This window comes from Ranitomeya variabilis, chromosome 4, assembly GCF_051348905.1.
Source record: "Ranitomeya variabilis isolate aRanVar5 chromosome 4, aRanVar5.hap1, whole genome shotgun sequence".
Taxonomy (NCBI): domain Eukaryota; kingdom Metazoa; phylum Chordata; class Amphibia; order Anura; family Dendrobatidae; genus Ranitomeya; species Ranitomeya variabilis.
Genome location: NC_135235.1, coordinates 156,344,261 through 156,367,076, shown reverse-complemented (window position 1 = coordinate 156,367,076; position 22,816 = coordinate 156,344,261). Strand labels below are relative to the sequence as shown.

The 22,816-nt window shown below is 44.0% G+C and overlaps 1 protein-coding gene across 1 annotated transcript in view; it reads left to right on the top strand.

The window, feature by feature from the left end:
- Window positions 1-325: 325 nt before the first annotated feature.
- RGR (retinal G protein coupled receptor) overlaps window positions 326-22,816 on the top strand; it is a 49,285-nt gene continuing 26,794 nt past the window's right edge. The window contains exons 1-2 of the mRNA XM_077257198.1: window positions 326-619; window positions 2,613-2,769. Of these exons, the coding sequence (XP_077113313.1) occupies window positions 541-619; window positions 2,613-2,769 (236 nt within the window). The 5' untranslated portion in view covers window positions 326-540. The remainder of the gene's footprint in view (window positions 620-2,612; window positions 2,770-22,816) is intronic.

Here is a 22,816-nt window from a genome sequence, read left to right as displayed (position 1 = left end):
TATTAGTATAATTTTTGGAATAAAATTGATGTTAGTTTTGCTTTTTTTTTACTCTGAAGCAGAGATACACTATGGTGGATCGAGTTGCTGAGCTCAGGCTGTAAATATGTTGAGTGTTGGTTTAGCAACATTCCCTCCATTGTTATATATCTTTGCCAATTAGGCACCACACAGAGGATTCAGCATTTCTAGCCTGTGGTAGTTCACAAGCCAGTTTTCATAATCCCAAACCCCTTGTTCTCAGTCCTATGAATGCAGCCTATTTACCATGGTATGTAAATAGGATTTAGGAAAGGTAGAATCGGGGGGGGGGGGGCACTGCAAAGTGAGCAATCCAGCTTTCATTCACATCATTAGGAAATTCTTCTGGGGATTGGCTTGTTTCAGACATAACTACTAAGAATCAAAAAGATCTTACATAACGACTTGTCTGATGCTTCATGACAAACAGACCCTTTAAAAGGAAGCCTTTCTAGTGTGCGCCTGTGCGAAGGGAAAGCAGCAGACAGTTCACCAGGGTGTTAGCACAATTTTGCAAACATGGTTACATCTTACCCGCTTCCTGAAGGTTTCTCTGAGATTGAAGTATTTGGCATTGGAACAATTCTCCTGGTCGAAGGTAAGATTTTCATATCATACTGGACTCAGTTTTTATTTACCATTCTGTCAGAAAAATTAAAATCAGCAAGATAAGGGTCATATTTCTGTGATCATCTCAGCACAGCAAGGCATCAAAAGTAAAAACTTGAATCCCTAGGACTCCTTATATCACATTACTAGTAGGAAAAATCAGATGTGCAATACACATCTCAAATAATGGGAAATATGTCTCTGGTTGTATAATCCTTACCATGCAGTAGGTGACGTAACGCTGCAAACGGACTTCATGCAGAGCAAAAACCATTTCATACGATATAAATAATTACATAAGGACAAACGCATTATATAGATAAAGCAAAAGACAAGTGAATTCACATATAAAATTGGCATAATCTGCAGGTGTTCCTCGCAAGTAACATGAACGTGTCAGCAGCTAAATGGTAAAGAAATTATAGACGTGATTCAGAGATGGCAGCATTCTGCATTTTCTTCTTTCTTGCAATGTACTGACACCGGTATGATCACTTGTGTCAATAGCCTACTTGCTTCTTTCTGATGATGCAGAGGTATCTATAAGATCTGTGCATGAAATACCAGTTGTTCCCAAATAATGGAAATTATCTTACTCTATCTACAGTATATGACTTTGGATATGTTGAGATAATGTTATAAATGCCCCCGCTGTGTACTGTGTAATGGCTGTGTCTGACCGTGCAGGAACATGGTCTGATCATACCACAGCTCCTGGGCAGGGGAGGAAGCAAGTGAGTATACAGACATTACAGCACAGGATCACAGCTGATTCTTTCTGTGAGATAAAACAAGTTTATAAACAGGCAGGGAAATGTTTTATCTCACAGAAAGCAGCAGCTGTGATCCCATTCTGTAATGTCTGTATACTCTTTTGCTTTCTCCCTCTGTGATATGATCAGACCATGTTCCTGCACAGTCAGACACAGCCATTACTCAGTACATCCAATTGTGGAACCCAAGATCTACTTATTAAAATGTACTTTGCTTTTGGGACAACCCCTTTAAATGCATATTGTAAGCAATTTTTTATGCCTTTAATTGAATGGGTAATAAAGATACAGCAAAAATTCTGTAATAATTGACATACTGCTGTTTAAAAAAGTGCACCACAGCTCAAAAATGCAAAAAAAAAACAAAAAACCACAGCATGTGAATGGGATTTTAGAACTCTCATTAATTTTGCTGCAACTGCAAATTGCTGATTTTTTATTTGCAAAAGAGCGCACTGAAAAAAAAAGCATGAAAAACACTCCTTGTGAACAAGCCCTTATCTGGAATTTATTGGAGGAGCTGGGATTAAAGGCTCATGCAGACGTCCATGCAAATTGGTCGCAGCTGTCACGATCTGACAGCTTCATATATATCTACAAGGCTGTTAGGCTCGTCCTGGGAGAGCCATGGCCAGTTTTTGCATTGCGGTCCATGCTCGGACTGATGTGTACGAATGTCCGCATGAATCCTTCGACTAGGTATATTTTCTCATCCAAGTGTGATCACAGTGTGATCTGATTTTCTCAGATGTGGAGAAGATGAAAGAAAAAAATTCTCCATTTTCTCCATTTTGTCTGTCTGTGAAAATCACACCCCACGCAGATGTCATCCCAGTGCAGTCCGATGTTTTCCACAGACTCATTGTATGGCCAAGTGCGATCCGAATATTGGATGCCAATTATGTATGCTGCAATTTTTTCCTCAGACAGACTTGAAGGAAAAGATCGGACATGTGCACAGACCCATAAAAGAACATTGGTCCGATTGCAGTCCGAGATTTTGTTGGATCACACTCAGAATGAAAATATGGTCTGCACGAGCCCTTATGCTGATCAGTTCCTTGTCAGACATGGTGGTGGGCGCAACAGGCAGCAATCAAACCCTTTGACAATGATAACAATAACTGCTGTCATGTATGTGACCGATTTGTGGCTTGATCATTATTTCAATGCAACCTTTGGTGATGAAGGTGGATTTTTTTCTTGCAGCTCTGCTTGGCTTCATTCTAAACGGTCTGACAATCCTTTCTTTCTACAAAATCAGAGAGCTCAAGACACCAAACAACCTGCTTATAATAAGCCTGGCAGTGGCTGACACTGGACTGTGTATTAATGCCTTTGTAGCTGCCTTTTCCAGTTTCTTAAGGTAACACATTCACCATTAATATAATGCAGGCATGGATTTTAGGTATACATTGTGTATTGGCTCTTGGGCAATTAAAAAAGCTACATAGCAGTATCCATATCTATGTTACATTGTGGCAAACCTCCTTCTGGATAGAGATTGCTGATAAAACGATTGCAATTAGTGAAAACATTTTACTCTAACAGCATTGTAAAGAAATCTGATGCACCCACTATAAAAACTATCCATAGCATAAACTGACCTGTACTGAGGATATCAAATGTTATTTCATCCTCAAGATGTATTTCACCTTTTCCAAAGGAGACATGTTCGGCCTACCTGCACCACTTTTACAATCATATCTGGGGCAGTATTTATTGCAGATTTTGCTGCAGCATTTTTTTTAGCTGAAATGCAACATGGGAACATAATGCTAAATTCTCAGCAAGTTCTTGCATTGCACAGAAAACATAACATTGTTTAAAATTGCTATCGAACCATTTCATTCTAAAGGTTTATGCTTACTGACCCTTCAACTTCAATCAGAGCTGATAATGTCTATTCATTTTTTGAAATTGCAGATCCAACAAATATTTACTTCCATATATTGAGTGCTAATAACATGATTCTAAAGGTACCAGCTCACACTATAAGGCCACGTTCACACGTTCAGTATTTTGCATCAATATTTTACATCAGTATTTGTGAGACAAAACCAGGAGTGGGTGACAAATACAGAAGTGGTGATGACTTTCTATCATATTTTTCCTTTGATTGTTCCTCTCCTTATTTTGGTTTACAAATAATTATGTAAAATACTGACCAAATACTGAACATTTTTTACATTACAATTGTTGTTTAAATATTTTTGCAATCCAACTTGTATGTGATGCATGTGCACTAAATAGTCTCAGTTGGTGAACTTAAGTGAGAAGAAGACAGGCAGAAAATTAATTTATGGGACAAAATAAAAAAAAGGCATGTGCATATGTATTCGCCCCTTTTGATATGAAGCCCCTAAAAATTCCCGGTGCAGGCAATTGTCTTCATATGAGCTCACATTCAACAGCTAAAATAAAATCAGTCTGATGTTTTTTCTGAAAAGTAGGATGAGTGTGATTTTTCTCACCTACTAACCATATCTGTATGCAATATGTTTTTAACGTCAAATTCTTTTCATACAGTAATTCTCTAGGTCATGACAAGCTAGTTTACTAACTAATAAAACGATAGATAGATAGATAGATAGATGTACTCTGCTCATAATTTATACATTAAAGAAAAAAATGGCATGGGGTCCACCTAATTTTTATTAACCAGCTGAGGGAAAGTCAACAGCTGTGGGCTGATGTTTATAGTCTGCGAAGAGGGTAATACACATGGAGTTTCCCATTTAATTAATATCAGCTCACAGTGGTCTACTTGTCTGTTTAGCCTTTCCTGGTCATTAACAAGGGGTGACCCTCCCAAAAAAATGGCATTGGGTCCCTCCTATAATTAATAACCAGCAAAAGCCAGGAAGACAGCTGTGGACTGATATTAAAAGCTAGGAAAGGGCAATGGATATTGGCCCCCTCCCAGACTAAGAAAATCATCCCTCAGCCGCTCCAGAAATGGGGCATCCTTTAAATGTGTGAATTCTGGCACTTAGCCTCTGCTCTTCCCACTTGCCCTGGTGCGGTGGCAAGAGGGGTAAAAGTATTTGGGTCGATATCAGCTTTGTATTGTCAGCTGACATCAAGCCCTGAAGTTAGTAATGGAGAGGTGTCTATAAGATACCCCCATTACTAACCCCATAGTAAAATGTAATAAAGACACACAGAGAATAAAATCCTTTATTTGAAAGAAACACACAAAGTCCTTTATTTTAAATAAATACTCCCACTCTTTTTCCCATTTATTACTGTATAAATAAAAAATAATAATCCACTATATTGCTTACCTGTCCACATATAATCCGTATGTGTACTGTCCCACGAAGAACTCCAACTCTGCTACATCTGAGTAGTTTGTTGAATGGTGGCATGATGCGACCACTCAGCAAGCCAGCCAGACAGGAGCATGATTACACACCCGCAGTTTCTAGCGCTGACATGAGAAAGGTCACCAGATTTCATTGCCGATGAATCCTGGTGACCTTAGTGATGTCAATGCTCGCTGCATGAGAACTTTCTCACGATGGCAGGTAATTATGTATGCTGTATACTGTGAGATCTTTAAGTATAAAGTTTACTTTTTATGCTATGTTTAATTTGTAGCTGTAATGCAATCATGTAAATGCGACCTAAAATTGACATAGAATGTCATAATTTAACTACAAGTGTTATGCTCACTTAAAGGAGTTATCTAGGGAAAACAATTATCAACTATCCAGAGGATAAATTATAACTTACTGATAAGTGGAGGTCTGACTACTGGGATCCGTGCAATAGACAGTTTTATCCCCAATGAGACACTTTTCTCCCTATTGCATAATGGACTAGTGCATAAGCCCAACCATGGCTCCATTCATTCCTTATGGGGCTGATGAAAAAGCCGAGAGCACCACAGGCAGCCCTATAGGGAATGAATGGGGTGGAGGTCGAGCTTGTAGCTATATTCTGTCAAGGATAAACTTTCCCATTGTACTAATCGGCTTAGGTCCCATTGATCAATAAGTTATCACCTAACAATCAACTTTGCATTTCGCCACTTATTAAAAATCCTCTATGCTGTCAAGAACAGAGGGATTTTTATTTCTATAGTGTACAACTTGTTTCTTAGGTTTCAGAGTCGCTGATTATATAGGTAAGGCTGGAGTCACATAAGTGTATAACATAGCTGAGTGCTATGAGATAAAACATTGCATAGCACTCTGTCCAGTTTTTCTTATGGGGCAGTTCAGATCTGCGATTATGTTGTAATGCCGATTCGGCATGAAAAAACGATTGCAGCATGCTGCAAGTGCATCCAAGAGTCAGATCACACTCACCTATACAATGACTTTCTCTGTCTCCTCCATACCTGTGCTGCGAGAGAATTGGAGCACAGGGCACTAACACTCGGTTCACAATCACAGCAGAGTTTGAGCTGAGTATCATTAGTATATCACATTTGATGCTCTCACATTAAATGCTATACGCTGGCGTGACCCCAACCTAAAGAGCGTGCACCACTAGAATAGAAGACTCTGTGATTTCCAGACTGCAAGTGCTGCTCTGAAGCTGGCCGAATCCCTTGATCTGGCCAGCTTCATTGTCCTTGCATTTCTCCTATGCAGGTGTAACAGGTGCTTGGATGCAGTGACACAGAAGCGCAAGAGCAGGGGTTAACTATTTAATTGTTCAACAGCAATGAACTCCTCGCAGGGAGATAGCAGGGGAAAAAGGATGCAAAATAAACTGTATAACGGTTGTTTAACTAGACAGTCTTTTGTTATCAGGTTAAACTTATCGTAGTTCCACTGTACTTCACTTTCTGGAGGTCTGACAGGTGATAAGATACCGACAGAAGCCGGTGCAGTGTCTTGAAGCGTCCCCGCTCAACACACAATATCGCTTCTGGCAGCAGTGAGCTGTCACCGGTTTTGCCCTCTGAGCCCCTAGTCCATTTAGCTGCGGAGCAGAAGAGTGAAGCACTTGGCGCGTATCTCTCTGAGAAGCCACCTTCACCTGAATGTCCGCACCACAATGCTGTGCTCAACACGCGTCTCTCTGTGTGCCAGCCGATGCCTAGACATCTGTACTGTAATTCTATGCCCAGTGCGCATCTCCCTGCACACCCGCTGATATTGGTGAGTCTGTACCACACCCACTCTGAATCTGCGCACTGCGGCCTATCTCTCTCCTCGCTCCAGCAGCGGTCCGCATCTGCTCAGCGCTCTGGTGGGAAGCCCCCTTCAGTTACCGAGCAACCCCTTTTAACCCACTCACCCTGGCTATGCCCCCTTCATTCAGGTTATGGACTCACTCCCTCTGTAATCTCATTCCCTCCAGCAACAGGAGGTTCGGCCCCAGCAGTTCCGGACCCGGTGCTTCAGCAGCACTTGCCGCCCGGTCCTCTCTTCTACACCCACGCCTTCCTTTAGCTTGCCATTCAACGGGAGAGCTCTTTCACCAGACGTTCACAATTCTCATTTTCTTGGATAATTTTTTGCCAAATAAACTGATCTTTCTCGTAGCAGACTGGAAGGGACTGCAGCTGTGGTTCGCTCTGATTCTGACTGAGTCATGGGTAGAGTTGAGCGACTTTCATTTTTTTAAGATCGAGTCGGGTTTTGTGAAACCCGATTTTGTCCAGAGTCGAGTCGAGTGCAGTCGGCCGATTATCGCTAAAAGTCGGGGATCGACCGAAACACGAAACCCAATGCAAGTCAATGGGGAAGCATAGTCGGCAGTGAGTGGAGGCCAGGAAAACACCTACAGTGCCCATTTTAATGCCAAAAACATCCATTCTTGTTTCTGAAGCTTGTCAATCTTAATTAACTTTATAATAATAGTTGGGCATAGGGAATTGGGGGTCATTTGGCAAAAGTTGTGGGGGGAGTAGGGCCGGCTCAAGTTTTTCGTGGGCCCAGGAAATGCGGACTACGTCACGGCGGTGTTGCAGGGAAAGGTAAGTATTTCAACGTTGCAAGTGCTGTGATCCTGAGCAAGCAGGGGGGGCCCACTCGTTCGCATTGGCACTGGCACAGGGCCCCTCAAAGTACAGCGATGTGTGTTTGCATGGCGGGGGCGCCTCCCACCAGCAGCGACACTTTTGCGTACTCTGAGGGGCCCTGTGCCAGTGACGTCGCCAACGAGTATGCCCCCCCACCTGATGAAGGAACCTGCACTTTCATCTGCACCTTCCTCTCTGTCCCTGTGTAAGGTGGTATAACATGCGGGAAGGGGAACCTTACTTTCAGCAGGGTCAGATTCTGGCTGTGTAGAGTATAAGGGGAATGTAGTGGTCTAGGTCAATGTACCAGCAGACTCATCTAGCAGTGGCAGGGCAATGGGCAGGATGAGGAGGAAACAGATATAGGGCCAAAGAATAAAGTAGGCTAAATGCAGTTCAAAATTGGTAACAGGACTAAACAGGCGGCATTGCTTTGTTCAGTGGAGTAGCAAACCCAAGAGCAGCAGACACTGTTTCAAGGGCCTAACCACACTAGTAGGCCAAATGCAGTTTAATATCTGATAGTATAGGGCGAAAGCCAGAATGTGGAAGCTCAGCTTTGTTCAGTTGAGGACAACACCAGGCAGGGGCAGACAGACACCTTTAGTAGGCCGGAACAGCCAATTTTTTAAAAAAACAGCAGTTAGTAAGAGGCAGAAGGTAGAAGCTCAGCTTTATTCAGTTGAGGACAACACCAGGCAGGGGCAGACAGACACCTTTAGTAGGCCGGAACAGCCAATTGCATTTTTAAAAATGGTAATTTGGAACTGAAGGTTGAAGCTCAGCTTTATTCAGTTGAGGACAACACCAGGCAGGGGCAGACAGACACCTTTAGTAGGCCGGAACAGCCAATGGCATTTTTAAAAATGGTAATTTGGAACAGAAGGTAGAAGCTCAGCTTTAGTCAGTTGAGGACAACACCAGGCAGGGGCAGACATTCACCTTTAGTAGGCCGGAACAGCCAATTGCATTTTTAAAAATGGTAATTTGGAACAGAAGGTAGAAGCTCAGCTTTATTCAGTTGAGGACAACACCAGGCAGGGGCAGACATTCACCTTTAGTAGGCCGGAACAGCCAATTGCATTTTTAAAAATGGTAATTTGGAACTGAAGGTTGAAGCTCAGCTTTATTCAGTTGAGGACAACACCAGGCAGGGGCAGACATTCACCTTTAGTAGGCCGGAACAGCCAATTTTTTAAAAAAACAGCAGTTAGTAAGAGGCAGAAGGTAGAAGCTCAGCTTTATTCAGTTGAGGACAACACCAGGCAGGGGCAGACAGACACCTTTAGTAGGCCGGAACAGCCAATTGCATTTTTAAAAATGGTAATTTGGAACTGAAGGTTGAAGCTCAGCTTTATTCAGTTGAGGACAACACCAGGCAGGGGCAGACAGACACCTTTAGTAGGCCGGAACAGCCAATTTTTTAAAAAAACAGCAGTTAGTAAGAGGCAGAAGGTAGAAGCTCAGCTTTATTCAGTTGAGGACAACACCAGGCAGGGGCAGACAGACACCTTTAGTAGGCCGGAACAGCCAATTGCATTTTTAAAAATGGTAATTTGGAACTGAAGGTTGAAGCTCAGCTTTATTCAGTTGAGGACAACACCAGGCAGGGGCAGACAGACACCTTTAGTAGGCCGGAACAGCCAATGGCATTTTTAAAAATGGTAATTTGGAACAGAAGGTAGAAGCTCAGCTTTATTCAGTTGAGGACAACACCAGGCAGGGGCAGACATTCACCTTTAGTAGGCCGGAACAGCCAATTGCATTTTTAAAAATGGTAATTTGGAACAGAAGGTAGAAGCTCAGCTTTATTCAGTTGAGGACAACACCAGGCAGGGGCAGACAGACACCTTTAGTAGGCCGGAACAGCAAATGGCATTTTTAAAAATGGTAATTTGGAACAGAAGGTAGAAGCTCAGCTTTATTCAGTTGAGGACAACACCAGGCAGGGGCAGACATTCACCTTTAGTAGGCCGGAACAGCCAATTGCATTTTTAAAAATGGTAATTTGGAACAGAAGGTAGAAGCTCAGCTTTATTCAGTTGAGGACAACACCAGGCAGGGGCAGACATTCACCTTTAGTAGGCCGGAACAGCCAATTGCATTTTTAAAAATGGTAATTTGGAACTGAAGGTTGAAGCTCAGCTTTATTCAGTTGAGGACAACACCAGGCAGGGGCAGACAGACACCTTTAGTAGGCCGGAACAGCCAAATTTTTTAAAAAAACAGCAGTTAGTAAGAGGCAGAAGGTAGAAGCTCAGCTTTATTCAGTTGAGGACAACACCAGGCAGGGGCAGACAGACACCTTTAGTAGGCTGGAACAGCCAATTTTTAAAAAAAACAGCAGTTAGTAAGAGGCAGAAGGTAGAAGCTCAGCTTTATTCAGTTGAGGACAACACCAGGCAGGGGCAGACATTCACCTTTAGTAGGCCGGAACAGCCAATTGCATTTTTAAAAATGGTAATTTGGAACTGAAGGTTGAAGCTCAGCTTTATTCAGTTGAGGACAACACCAGGCAGGGGCAGACATTCACCTTTAGTAGGCCGGAACAGCCAATTTTTTAAAAAAACAGCAGTTAGTAAGAGGCAGAAGGTAGAAGCTCAGCTTTATTCAGTTGCAGCTTCTTGGCAATAATATAAAGAAGACGCGACAGGACAACACTCGGTGGATGCCATATCTGTGTTTTCAATGGAAAAAAACCTTTCAGTTAACTACTTGCAGGAGCAAGTTTTTGTAGCTGGTGGACAATTTTTTTAAAAAAAAGCAGTTAATAAGAGGCAGAAGGTAGAAGCTCAGCTTTATTCAGTTGCAGCTTCTTGGCAATAATATAAAGAAGACGCGACAGGACAACACTCGGTGGATGCCATATCTGTGTTTTCAATGGAAAAAAACCTTTCAGTTAACTACTTGCAGGAGCAAGTTTTTGTAGCTGGTGGACAATTTTTTTTAAAAAAAGCAGTTAATAAGAGGCAGAAGGTAGAAGCTCAGCTTTATTCAGTTGCAGCTTCTTGGCAATAATATAAAGAAGACGCGACAGGACAACACTCGGTGGATGCCATATCTGTGTTTTCAATGGAAAAAAACCTTTCAGTTAACTACTTGCAGGAGCAAGTTTTTGTAGCTGGTGGACAATTTTTTTTAAAAAAAGCAGTTAATAAGAGGCAGAAGGTAGAAGCTCAGCTTTATTCAGTTGCAGCTTCTTGGCAATAATATAAAGAAGACGCGACAGGACAACACTCGGTGGATGCCATATCTGTGTTTTCAATGGAAAAAAACCTTTCAGTTAACTACTTGCAGGAGCAAGTTTTTGTAGCTGGTGGACAATTTTTGTACTGTACCAGTTTTTTGTTGTATGTGTTTTTGTTTTTAATGTTAAAATGTCTGCATTTGATATCTCTCCAGTATTTTCTTTTTTATAAGCAAAATACTGCAGTTTTACATCGGTTACATGGATACACAGGCAGCTTGGTGGTGAGTGGAGGAGTATTTAAAGTAGGGACCGCAGACAGGCTATCAAAGGCCTAAAATAACAAACAATAGGCTCATGGCAGTTTTACAGCGGTTACATGGATACACGGGCAGGCAGCTGGTGATGAGTGGAGGAGTATTTAAAGTAGGGACCGCAGACAGGCTATCAAAGGCCTAAAATAACAAACAATAGGCTCATGGCAGCTTTACAGCGGTTACATGGATACACAGGCAGCTTGGTGGTGAGTGGAGGAGTAGTGCAAGGAGTGTCTGTCCCAGTACTCCCAAAATATAAATAGATGTTAATGTCTCGCAAAACAACCAAAACAAAAAAAAAGGTGGCATACTTAGGTACAGGGGTGGGCTCATCTACTGAGTTTCTGACATAGTAATTTGGCAGTAACTATTTAATGGTGCCAATATAGGACACAGACACAGACTACTTTAAGTTGCATCATAGATGTCTACAAATTTGTATTGTCAGTGCCAGACATTGAATGATGTCAGCGAATAGACTAAAGATTGGTGGAGCTGTGCGACATAATTTTGCACGTGGTAGAGCACATTTTGAGCTGGGGTAGGGGGGAACTCTCTTGAGGCCGGCGGGACCGCCCCAGGGCCCCTCATGTTACAACGGTGTGTCTGACGTTGGGTGCGCACCGCCACCGCCAGAGACACTACATTGTACTATGAGGGACCCAGTAGCAATGCTGTCAACCAAAAGCGAGCACACCCACCTCTTCAGACAAACAGCAGTCTCACGGGTGCTTGCGCCAAGTCGCGATACCACGGCCCCGTGTGGGGAGTTTGGCCATTTAGGGAGGTGTAAACATGTCGTATGCTGTACAATCAGCTGCAGCAAATTAGACATTAGAAAAGTAATTCACAGGCAAGAGCTTTTCATAGGAAAGCTAGGTGTCGGCCGGGCAAGGTGGGGCAAAAGATTTCGAAATCCAGTTGTGGTTCATTTTAATGAATGTTAGATCGTCAACATTTTGGGTAGCCAGACGAGTCCTTTTTTCGGTTAATATTGAACCTGCAGCACTGAATACTCTTTCTGATAGGACACTTGCTGCCGGGCAAGCAAGCTCCTGCAATGCATATTCTGCCAATTCTGGCCAGGTGTCTAATTTGGAGGCCCAGTAATCAAATGGGAATGACGGTTGAGGGAGAACATCGATAAGGGATGAAAAATAGTTAGTAACCATACTGGACAAATGTTGTCTCCTGTCACTTTCAATTGATGCAGCAATACCTGTCCTGTCTGCGGTCATAGCAAAATCACTCCACAACCTGGTCAGAAAACCCCTCTGTCCAACGCCACTTCTGATGTGTGCACCCCTAACACTCCTAGTCTGCTGCCCCCTGGAGCTCGTGTGAGAACGATCACGTGCGCTGTGTGCTGGGAATGCCTGAAGCAAACGGTCAACAAGAGTTGATTGTTTGGTTGCTAATATTAGTTCCAAGTTCTCATGTGGCATAATATTTTGCAATTTGCCTTTATAGCGTGGATCAAGGAGGCAGGCCAACCAGTAATCGTCATCGTTCATCATTTTCGTAATGCGTGTGTCCCTTTTTAGGATACGTAAGGCATAATCCGCCATGTGGGCCAAAGTTCCAGTTGTCAAATCTCCGGTTGTGATTGGTTGAGGGGCAGTTGCAGGCAAATCTACGTCACTTGTGTCCCTCAAAAAACCAGAACCCGGCCATGACACGCAACCAATTTCCTGTGCCCCTGGGAAAGGTTCGGCATTAAAAATATACTCATCCCCATCATCCTCCTCGTCCTCCACCTCCTCTTCGCCCGCTACCTCGTCCTGTACACTGCCCTGACCAGACAATGGCTGACTGTCATCAAGGCTTTCCTCTTCCTCTGGTGCAGACGCCTGCTCCTTTATGTGCGTCAAACTTTGCATCAGCAGACGCATTAGGGGGATGCTCATGCTTATTACGGCGTTGTCTGCACTAACCAGCCGTGTGCATTCCTCAAAACACTGAAGGACTTGACACATGTCTTGTATCTTAGACCACTGCACACCTGACAACTCCATGTCTGCCATCCTACTGCCTGCCCGTGTATCCTCCCACAAATAAATAACAGCACGCCTCTGTTCGCACAGTCTCTGAAGCATGTGCAGTGTTGAGTTCCACCTTGTTGCAACGTCTATGATTAGGCGATGCTGGGGAAGGTTCAAAGACCGCTGATAGGTCTGCATACGGCTGGCGTGTACAGGCGAACGTCGGATATGTGAGCAAAGTGCACGCACTTTGAGGAGCAGGTCGGAGAACCCAGGATAAGTTTTCAATAAGCACTGCACCACCAGGTTTAAGGTGTGAGCCAGGCAAGGAATGTGTTTCAGTTGGGAAAGGGAGATGGCAGCCATGAAATTCCTTCCGTTATCACTAACTACCTTGCCTGCCTCAAGATCTACTGTGCCCAGCCACGACTGCGTTTCTTGTTGCAAGAACTCGGATAGAACTTCCGCGGTGTGTCTGTTGTCGCCCAAACACTTCATAGCCAATACAGCCTGCTGACGCTTGGCAGTAGCTGGCCCATAATGGGACAACTGGTGTGCAACAGTGTCATCTGCCGATGGAGTGGTTGGCAGACTGCGTTCTGTGGAAGAGCTGTAGCTTCTGCAGGAGGACGAGGAGGAGGAGGAGGAGGGGGTGCGAACGCCTACAGCCAACTGTTTCCTAGACCGTGGGCTAGGCACAACTGTCCCTAAATTGATGTCGCCTGTGGACCCTGCATCCACCACATTCACCCAGTGTGCCGTGATGGACACATAACGTCCCTGGCCATGCCTACTGGTCCATGCATCTGTAGTCAGGTGCACCTTTGTACTCACAGATTGCCTGAGTGCATGGACGATGCGCTGTTTAACATGCTGGTGCAGGGCTGGGATGGCTTTTCTGGAAAAAAAGTGTCGACTGGGTAGCTCGTATCGTGGTTCAGCGTACTCCATCAGGGCTTTGAAAGCTTCGCTTTCAACTAACCGGTAGGGCATCATCTCTAACGAGATTAGTCTAGCTATGTGGGCGTTAAAACCCTGTGTACGCGGATGCGAGGATAAGTACTTCCTTTTTCTAACCAGAGTCTCATGTAGGGTGAGCTGGACTGGAGAGCTGGAGATCGTGGAACTTTCGGGTGTGCCGGTGTACATGGCAGACTGAGAGACGGTTGGAGACGGTATTGTTTCCGCCGGTGCCCTAGATGCAATATTTCCTCCTACAAAACTGGTGGTTCCCTGACCCTGACTGCTTTTGGCTGGCAAAGAAACCTGCACAGATACTGCCGGTGGTGCGGAAAATGATGGCCTTACAGTGACGGAAGGGATGTTGCGTTGCTGACTAGCTTCATTGGCCGAGGGTGCTACAACCTTAAGGGACGTTTGGTAGTTAGTCCAGGCTTGAAAATGCATGGTGGTTAAGTGTCTATGCATGCAACTAGTATTTAGACTTTTCAGATTCTGACCTCTGCTTAAGCTAGTTGAACATTTTTGACAGATGACTTTGCGCTGATCAGTTGGATGTTGTTTAAAAAAATGCCAGACTGCACTCTTCCTAGACTCGGATCCCTTTTCAGGGATTGCAGACTGAGCTTTAACCGGATGGCCACGCTGTCCTCCAACAGGTTTTGGCTTTGACACGCGTTTTGGGCCAGATACGGGCCCGGCAGATGGAACCTGTTGCGATGTTGATGCCTGCTGCGGCCCCTCCTCCACCTCCGCTTCTGAACTACTGCCGCCTGCACCCTGTTCCCCCAATGGCTGCCAATCGGGGTCAATAACTGGGTCATCTATTACCTCCTCTTCGAGCTCGTGTGCAACTTCGTCTGTGTCACTGTGTCGGTCGGTGGTATAGCGTTCGTGGCGGGGCAACATAGTCTCATCAGGGTCTGATTGTGGATCTGTACCCTGAGAGGGCAATGTGGTGGTCTGAGTCAAAGGAGCAGCATAGTACTCTGGCTGTGGCTGTGCATCAGTGCACTCCATGTCAGAATCTACTTGTAATGGGCATGGCCTGTTAAATGTTTCACTTTCTAAGCCAGGGACGGTATGTGTAAAGAGCTCCATGGAGTGACCCGTTGTGTCGCCTGCTGCATCCTTCTCTCTTGTTGTAGTTTTTGCTGAGGAGGACAAGGAAGCGACTTGTCCCTGACCGTGAACATCCACAAGCGACGCGCTGCTTTTACATTTACCAGTTTCGGAAGAGGAGGCAAAAGAGCTAGAGGCTGAGTCTGCAATGTAAGCCAAAACTTGCTGTTGCTGCTCCGCCTTTAAAAGCGGTTTTCCTACTCCCAGAAGAGAGAGCGTTCGAGGCCTTGTGTAGCCTGACGACGAAACTGGCTCCACAGCTCCAGACTTAGGTGGAATATTTTTATCCCCACGACCACCTGATGCTCCACTACCACTACCATCATTACCAGCTGACAATGAACGCCCACGACGACCTCTTGCACCAGACTTCCTCATTGTTTTAAAATCTTAACCAAAGTAACTTTATTTGTTGCTGTCAAACAACTTACACGGTGAGCTATAACTTCAGTATGATTTCAATATCCCTTAACAGGTTGGTGAGACCACAAGGAAAATCAGGCACAATGTTACACACTCTGTTTTCTGTGGCACAAAATCACAGAGATGACACACACGCAGGACTGTCACTCAAGCACTAATGTCAATATTAATCTCCCACCTAATTTATTTTTTTTTTTTTCTCAGGGAGACTTTAGAAACCAAATAATATTAAAAAAACCAAAAAAATAAATAGGCTTTCTATGGCCCACTGAATGAGAGAGAGAGGTGGCACACCCAGGAGTCAAGACTGGCACACAAGCTGAAAGGGCAATATTACTCTCCCACTGTTTTTTTATGTATTTTTTGTTTTTTAAGGGAGACTTTAGAAACCAAATAATATTAAAAAAACCAAAAAAATAAATAGCCTTTCTATGGCCCACTGAATGAGAGAGAGAGGTGGCACACCCAGGAGTCAAGACTGGCACACAAGCTGAAAGGGCAATATTACTCTCCCACTGTTTTTTTATGTTTTTTTTTTTTTCAGGGAGACTTTAGAAACCAAATAATATTAAAAAAACCAAAAAAATAAATAGCCTTTCTATGGCCCACTGAATGAGAGAGGTGGCACACCCAGGAGTCAAGACTGGCACACAAGCTGAAAGGGCAATATTACTCTCCCACTGTTTTTTTATGTTTTTTTTTTTTTCAGGGAGACTTTAGAAACCAAATAATAAGAAAAAAAATAAATAAATAAATAGGCTTTCTATAGCCCACTGAATGAGAGATAGCACACACAGCAGTGGCACACAAGCCCTGACTGAGGCCAATATTTTTCTCCCACTGATTGATGTAGTGTTTTTGTGTTGAGGTAGATTTTAGAACACAAATCAAGGAAAAAAAAAAAAATGCTTTCTATGGCCCACTGAATGAGAGAGAGAGGTGGCACACCCAGGAGTCAAGACTGGCACACAAGCTGAAAGGGCAATATTACTCTCCCACTGTTTTTTTATGTTTTTTTTTGTTTTCAGGGAGACTTTAGAAACCAAATAATATTAAAAAAACCAAAAAAATAAATAGCCTTTCTATGGCCCACTGAATGAGAGAGAGAGGTGGCACACCCAGGAGTCAAGACTGGCACAAAAGCTGAAAGGGCAATATTACTCTCCCACTGTTTTTTTATGTTTTTTTTTTTTCAGGGAGACTTTAGAAACCAAATAATATTTTTAAAAAAAAATAAATAGGCTTTCTATGGCCCACTGAATGAGAGAGGTGGCACACCCAGGAGTCAAGACTGGCACACAAGCTGAAAGGGCAATATTACTCTCCCACTGTTTTTTTATGTTTTTTTTGTTTTTTAAGGGAGACTTTAGAAACCAAATAATATTAAAAAAACCAAAAAAATAAATAGCCTTTCTATGGCCCACTGAATGAGAGAGAGAGGTGGCACACCCAGGAGTCAAGACTGGCACACAAGCTGAAAGGGCAATATTACTCTCCCACTGTTTTTTTATGTTTTTTTTTTTTTCAGGGAGACTTTAGAAACCAAATAATATTAAAAAAACCAAAAAAATAAATAGCCTTTCTATGGCCCACTGAATGAGAGAGGTGGCACACCCAGGAGTCAAGACTGGCACACAAGCTGAAAGGGCAATATTACTCTCCCACTGTTTTTTTATGTTTTTTTTTTTTCAGGGAGACTTTAGAAACCAAATAATAAGAAAAAAAATAAATAAATAAATAGGCTTTCTATAGCCCACTGAATGAGAGATAGCACACACAGCAGTGGCACACAAGCCCTGACTGAGGCCAATATTTTTCTCCCACTGATTGATGTAGTGTTTTTGTGTTGAGGTAGATTTTAGAACACAAATCAAGGAAAAAAAAAAAAATGCTTTCTATGGCCCACTGAATGAGAGAGAGGTGGCACACCCAGGAGTCAAGACTGGCACACAAGCTGAAAGGGCAATATTACTCTCCCACTGTTTTTTTATGTATTTTTTGTTTTTTAAGGGAGACTTTAGAAACCCAATAATATTTAAAAAAAAAAATAAATAGGCTTTCTATGGCCCACTGAATGAGAGGGAGAGAGGTGGCACACCCAGGAGTCAAGACTGGCACACAAGCTGAAAGGGCAATATTACTCTCCCACTGTTTTTTTATGTTTTTTTTTTTTTCAGGGAGACTTTAGAAACCAAATAATATTAAAAAAACCAAAAAAATAAATAGGCTTTCTATGGCCCACTGAATGAGAGAGAGAGGTGGCACACCCAGGAGTCAAGACTGGCACACAAGCTGAAAGGGCAATATTTGTCATGATCTCTGCAGGCAGAGATCATAGCAAGCCTATAGAGGGACAAGCTCTCGGAAGATGGAACTATACTGACCATGAACTAAGCCTGCCGCGCAACTAGAAATAGCCAGGTAGCATTTCCTATTTATAGCTAGATGCCCAGCTCTGGCCTAAGACCTAAATAGCTAGCAGAGGGAAATATAAGACCTGGCTCACCTCTAGAGAAATATTCCAAAGAAGACAGTAGCCCCCCACATATAATGACGGTGAGTTCAGATGAAACAACAAACGCAGCAGGAAAATAGTCTTAGCAAATTTGAGGTCCGCTTACTAGATAGCAGAAGACAGATAGTATACTTTCATGGTCAGCAGAAAAATACTAACAAAACACCATCCAGAGATTACCTTAAACTCTGGCATTAACTCATAACGCCAGAGTAGTAATCCCTGATCGACGAGAGCTTTCCAGACACAGTAACAAAACTTCAGCTGCGAACTGGAACAAATAGGCAAAACAAAACATGGACAAAAGTCCAACTTATCAGTAGTTGTCTAGAAGCAGGAACAAGCACTGAGAGGCATCAGATAACATTGTTGACCGGCAAGAAACCACCAGAGAAATGAGCTTAAATAGCGACACCCACTACTGATGGAATCAGGTGAAACAGGAAAGAGGATGACAAGTCCAATTCCACAAGCGGCCACCGGGGTAGCCCAGAATCCAAATTCACAACAGTACCCCCCCCTCAAGGAGGGGGCACCGAACCCTCACCAGATCCACCAGGGCGACCAGGATGAGCCCTATGGAAGGCACGAACAAGATCAGAAGCATGAACATCAGATGCATTGACCCAAGAATTATCCTCCTGGCCGTAACCCTTCCAGTTGACCAGATACTGGAGTTTCCGTCTGGAAACACGAGAGTCCAAAATTTTCTCCACAACGTACTCCAACTCACCCTCAACCAACACCGGAGCAGGAGGCTCAAGAGAAGGTACAACAGGTACCTCATACCTGCGCAATAACGACCGATGAAAAACGTTATGAATGGAAAAGGACGCAGGGAGGTCCAAACGGAAAGAAACAGGATTAAGAATCTCCAATATTCTATAAGGGCCGATGAACCGAGGTTTAAACTTAGGAGAAGAGACCCTCATAGGGACAAAACGAGAAGACAACCACACTAAATCTCCAACACAAAGCCGAGAACCAACACGACGATGACGGTTGGCAAAACGCTGAGTCTTCTCCTGTGACAACTTCAAATTGTCCATAACCTGCCCCCAGATGTGATGCAATCTCTCCACCACCGCATCCACTCCAGGACAATCCGAGGATTCCACCTGACCGGAGGAAAATCGAGGGTGAAACCCCGAATTACAGAAAAACGGGGACACCAAGGTGGAAGAACTGGCCCGATTATTGAGGGCGAACTCTGCCAATGGCAAAAAAGCAACCCAATCATCCTGGTCAGCAGAGACAAAACACCTCAGATATGTCTCAAGGGTCTGATTAGTCCGCTCGGTCTGGCCATTAGTCTGAGGGTGAAAAGCAGATGAAAAAGACAAATCTATGCCCATCCTAGCACAGAATGCCCGCCAAAATCTAGACACAAATTGGGTACCTCTGTCAGAAACAATATTCTCAGGAATACCGTGCAATCGGACAACATTCTGAAAAAACAGAGGAACCAACTCAGAAGAAGAAGGCAACTTGGGCAGAGGAACCAAATGGACCATTTTAGAGAAACGGTCACAGACCACCCAGATGACAGACATCTTCTGGGAAACAGGCAGATCTGAAATAAAATCCATCGAGATGTGTGTCCAAGGCCTCTTAGGAATAGGCAAGGGCAACAGCAGTCCGCTAGCCCGAGAACTACAAGACTTGGCCCGAGCACAAACGTCACATGACTGCACAAAGACTCGCACATCTCGTGACAGAGAAGGCCACCAGAAGGATCTTGCCACCAAATCCCTGGTACCAAAAATTCCGGGATGACCTGCCAATGCAGAAGAATGTACCTCAGAGATGACTCTGCTGGTCCAATCATCCGGAACAAACAGTCTATCAGGCGGACAACGATCCGGTCTATCCGCCTGAAACTCTTGCAAGGACCGCCGCAGATCAGGAGAAACGGCCGACAAAATTACTCCCTCCCTAAGGATACCTGTGGGTTCAGAATTACCAGGAGAGTCCGGGTCAAAACTCCTAGAAAGGGCATCTGCCTTAACATTCTTAGAACCCGGTAGGTATGACACCACAAAATTAAAGCGAGAAAAAAATAAAGACCAGCGCGCCTGTCTAGGATTCAGGCGTCTGGCAGTCTCAAGATAAATCAAATTTTTGTGGTCAGTCAATACCACCACCTGATGCCTAGCCCCCTCGAGCCAATGGCGCCACTCCTCAAACGCCCACTTCATGGCCAAAAGCTCCCGATTCCCAACATCATAATTCCGCTCTGCGGGCGAAAATTTGCGAGAAAAGAAGGCACAAGGCCTAATGACGGAGCAGTCGGAACCTCTCTGCGACAACACTGCCCCAGCTCCGATCTCCGAAGCGTCAACCTCAACCTGAAAAGGCAGATTCACATCAGGCTGACGCAACACAGGGGCAGAGGCAAAACGGCGCTTAAGCTCCTGAAAGGCCTCTACAGCATGAGGGGACCAATTAGCAACATCAGCGCCTTGTCTGGTCAAATCAGTCAGTGGTTTAACGACATCCGAAAAACCAGCAATAAATCGGCGGTAAAAGTTGGCAAAGCCCAAAAATCTCTGAAGACCCTTAAGAGAGGAGGGCTGAGTCCAGTCACAAATAGCTTGCACCTTGACGGGATCCATCTCAATGGAAGAGGGAGAAAAAATATACCCCAAAAAGGAAATTTTCTGGACCCCAAAAACGCACTTAGACCCCTTCACACATAAAGAATTAGACCGCAGAACCTGAAAAACTCTCCTGACCTGCTGGACATGAGAGTCCCAGTCATCAGAAAAAATCAGAATATCATCCAGATATATTATCATAAATTTATCCAGAAAATCGCGGAAAATATCATGCATAAAAGACTGGAAAACTGAAGGGGCATTAGAAAGACCAAAAGGCATGACCAAATACTCAAAGTGGCCCTCGGGCGTATTAAATGCGGTCTTCCACTCATCCCCCTGCCTGATCCGCACCAAATTATACGCCCCACGAAGATCAATTTTAGAGAACCACTTAGCACCCTCTATACGAGCAAACAAATCAGTAAGCAATGGCAATGGGTATTGATACTTAACAGTGATCTTATTCAGAAGCCGATAATCAATACATGGTCTCAAAGAGCCGTCTTTTTTTGAGACAAAGAAAAACCCAGCTCCCAAGGGAGAAGAAGATGGACGAATATGTCCCTTTTCCAAAGACTCCTTTATATATTCCCGCATAGCAGCATGTTCCGGCACAGACAAATTAAACAAACGACCCTTTGGATATTTACAACCCGGTATCAAATCTATGGCACAATCGCACTCACGGTGCGGAGGTAACGACCCAAGCTTGGGTTCGTCAAAGACGTCTTGATAATCAGAGAGGAACTCAGGGACTTCAGAGGGAATGGACGACGAAATAGAAACCAAAGGTACGTCCCCATGAATACCCTTACATCCCCAGCTCAACACAGACATAGCTCTCCAGTCCAAGACTGGGTTGTGAGACTGCAACCATGGCAATCCCAGTACCAAATCGTCATGTAAATTATACAGCACCAGGAAACGAATAATCTCCTGGTGATCCGGATTGATACGCATGGTTACTTGTGTCCAGTATTGTGGTTTATTATTAGCCAATGGGGTGGAGTCAATCCCCTTCAGAGGAATAAGAGTCTCCAAAGGCTCTAAATCAAAACCACAACGATTGGCAAAGGACCAATCCATAAGACTCAGAGCGGCGCCAGAGTCAACATAGGCGTCCGTGGCAATGGATGACAAAGAGCAAATCAGGGTTACAGACAAAATAAACTTAGACTGAATGGTGCCAATGGAAACAGACTTATCAAGCTTCTTTGTACGCCTAGAGCATGCCGATATAACATGAGTAGAATCCCCACAATAGAAACACAATCCATTCTTCCGTCTAAAATTCTGTCGCTCACTCCTGGACAGAATTCTATCACACTGCATACTTTCTGGCGTCTTTTCCATAGACACCGCCAGATGGTGCATCGGTTTGCGCTCCCGCAGACGCCTATCAATCTGAATAGCCATTGTCATGGACTCATTCAGACCTGCAGGCAAAGGGAACCCCACCATAACATCCTTAACGGCATCAGAGAGACCTTCTCTGAAAGTTGCCGCCAAGGCGCACTCATTCCACTGAGTAAGCACAGACCATTTACGGAATTTTTGGCAGAAAACTTCAGCTTCGTCTTGCCCCTGAGATAGTGCCATCAAAGTTTTTTCTGCCTGAAGTTCCAAATGAGGTTCCTCATAAAGCAAGCCCAAGGCCAGAAAAAACGCATCCACATCGCGTAACGCAGGATCCCCTGCTGGCAATGAGAAGGCCCAATCTTGAGGGTCACCCCTGAGCAAGGAAATCACAATCCTAACCTGCTGAGCAGGGTCTCCAGCTGAACGAGACTTCAGGGACAAATAAAGCTTACAATTATTTCGGAAATTCTGGAAGCTAGCTCTATTCCCTGTGAAGAACTCCGGCAAAGGAATTCTCGGCTCAGATACCGGAGCATGTACTACAAAATCTTGTAAATTTTGTACTTTCGTGATGAGATTATTCAAACCCGCAGTTACACTCTGGAGATCCATTATTGTCAGGTGCACACAGAGCATACAGAGATTAGGAGGAGAGAGAGAAAAAAGACTGCAGCAAGGCAGACTGGAGGAAAAAAAAAAAAAAAAAAAAATTCCAGCAGACTTCTTATAACTCTCCTTTCTCAACCTGGGTCTTTAACACTTTAGTGGCCGGTCAAACTGTCATGATCTCTGCAGGCAGAGATCATAGCAAGCCTATAGAGGGACAAGCTCTCGGAAGATGGAACTATACTGACCATGAACTAAGCCTGCCGCGCAACTAGAAATAGCCAGGTAGCATTTCCTATTTATAGCTAGATGCCCAGCTCTGGCCTAAGACCTAAATAGCTAGCAGAGGGAAATATAAG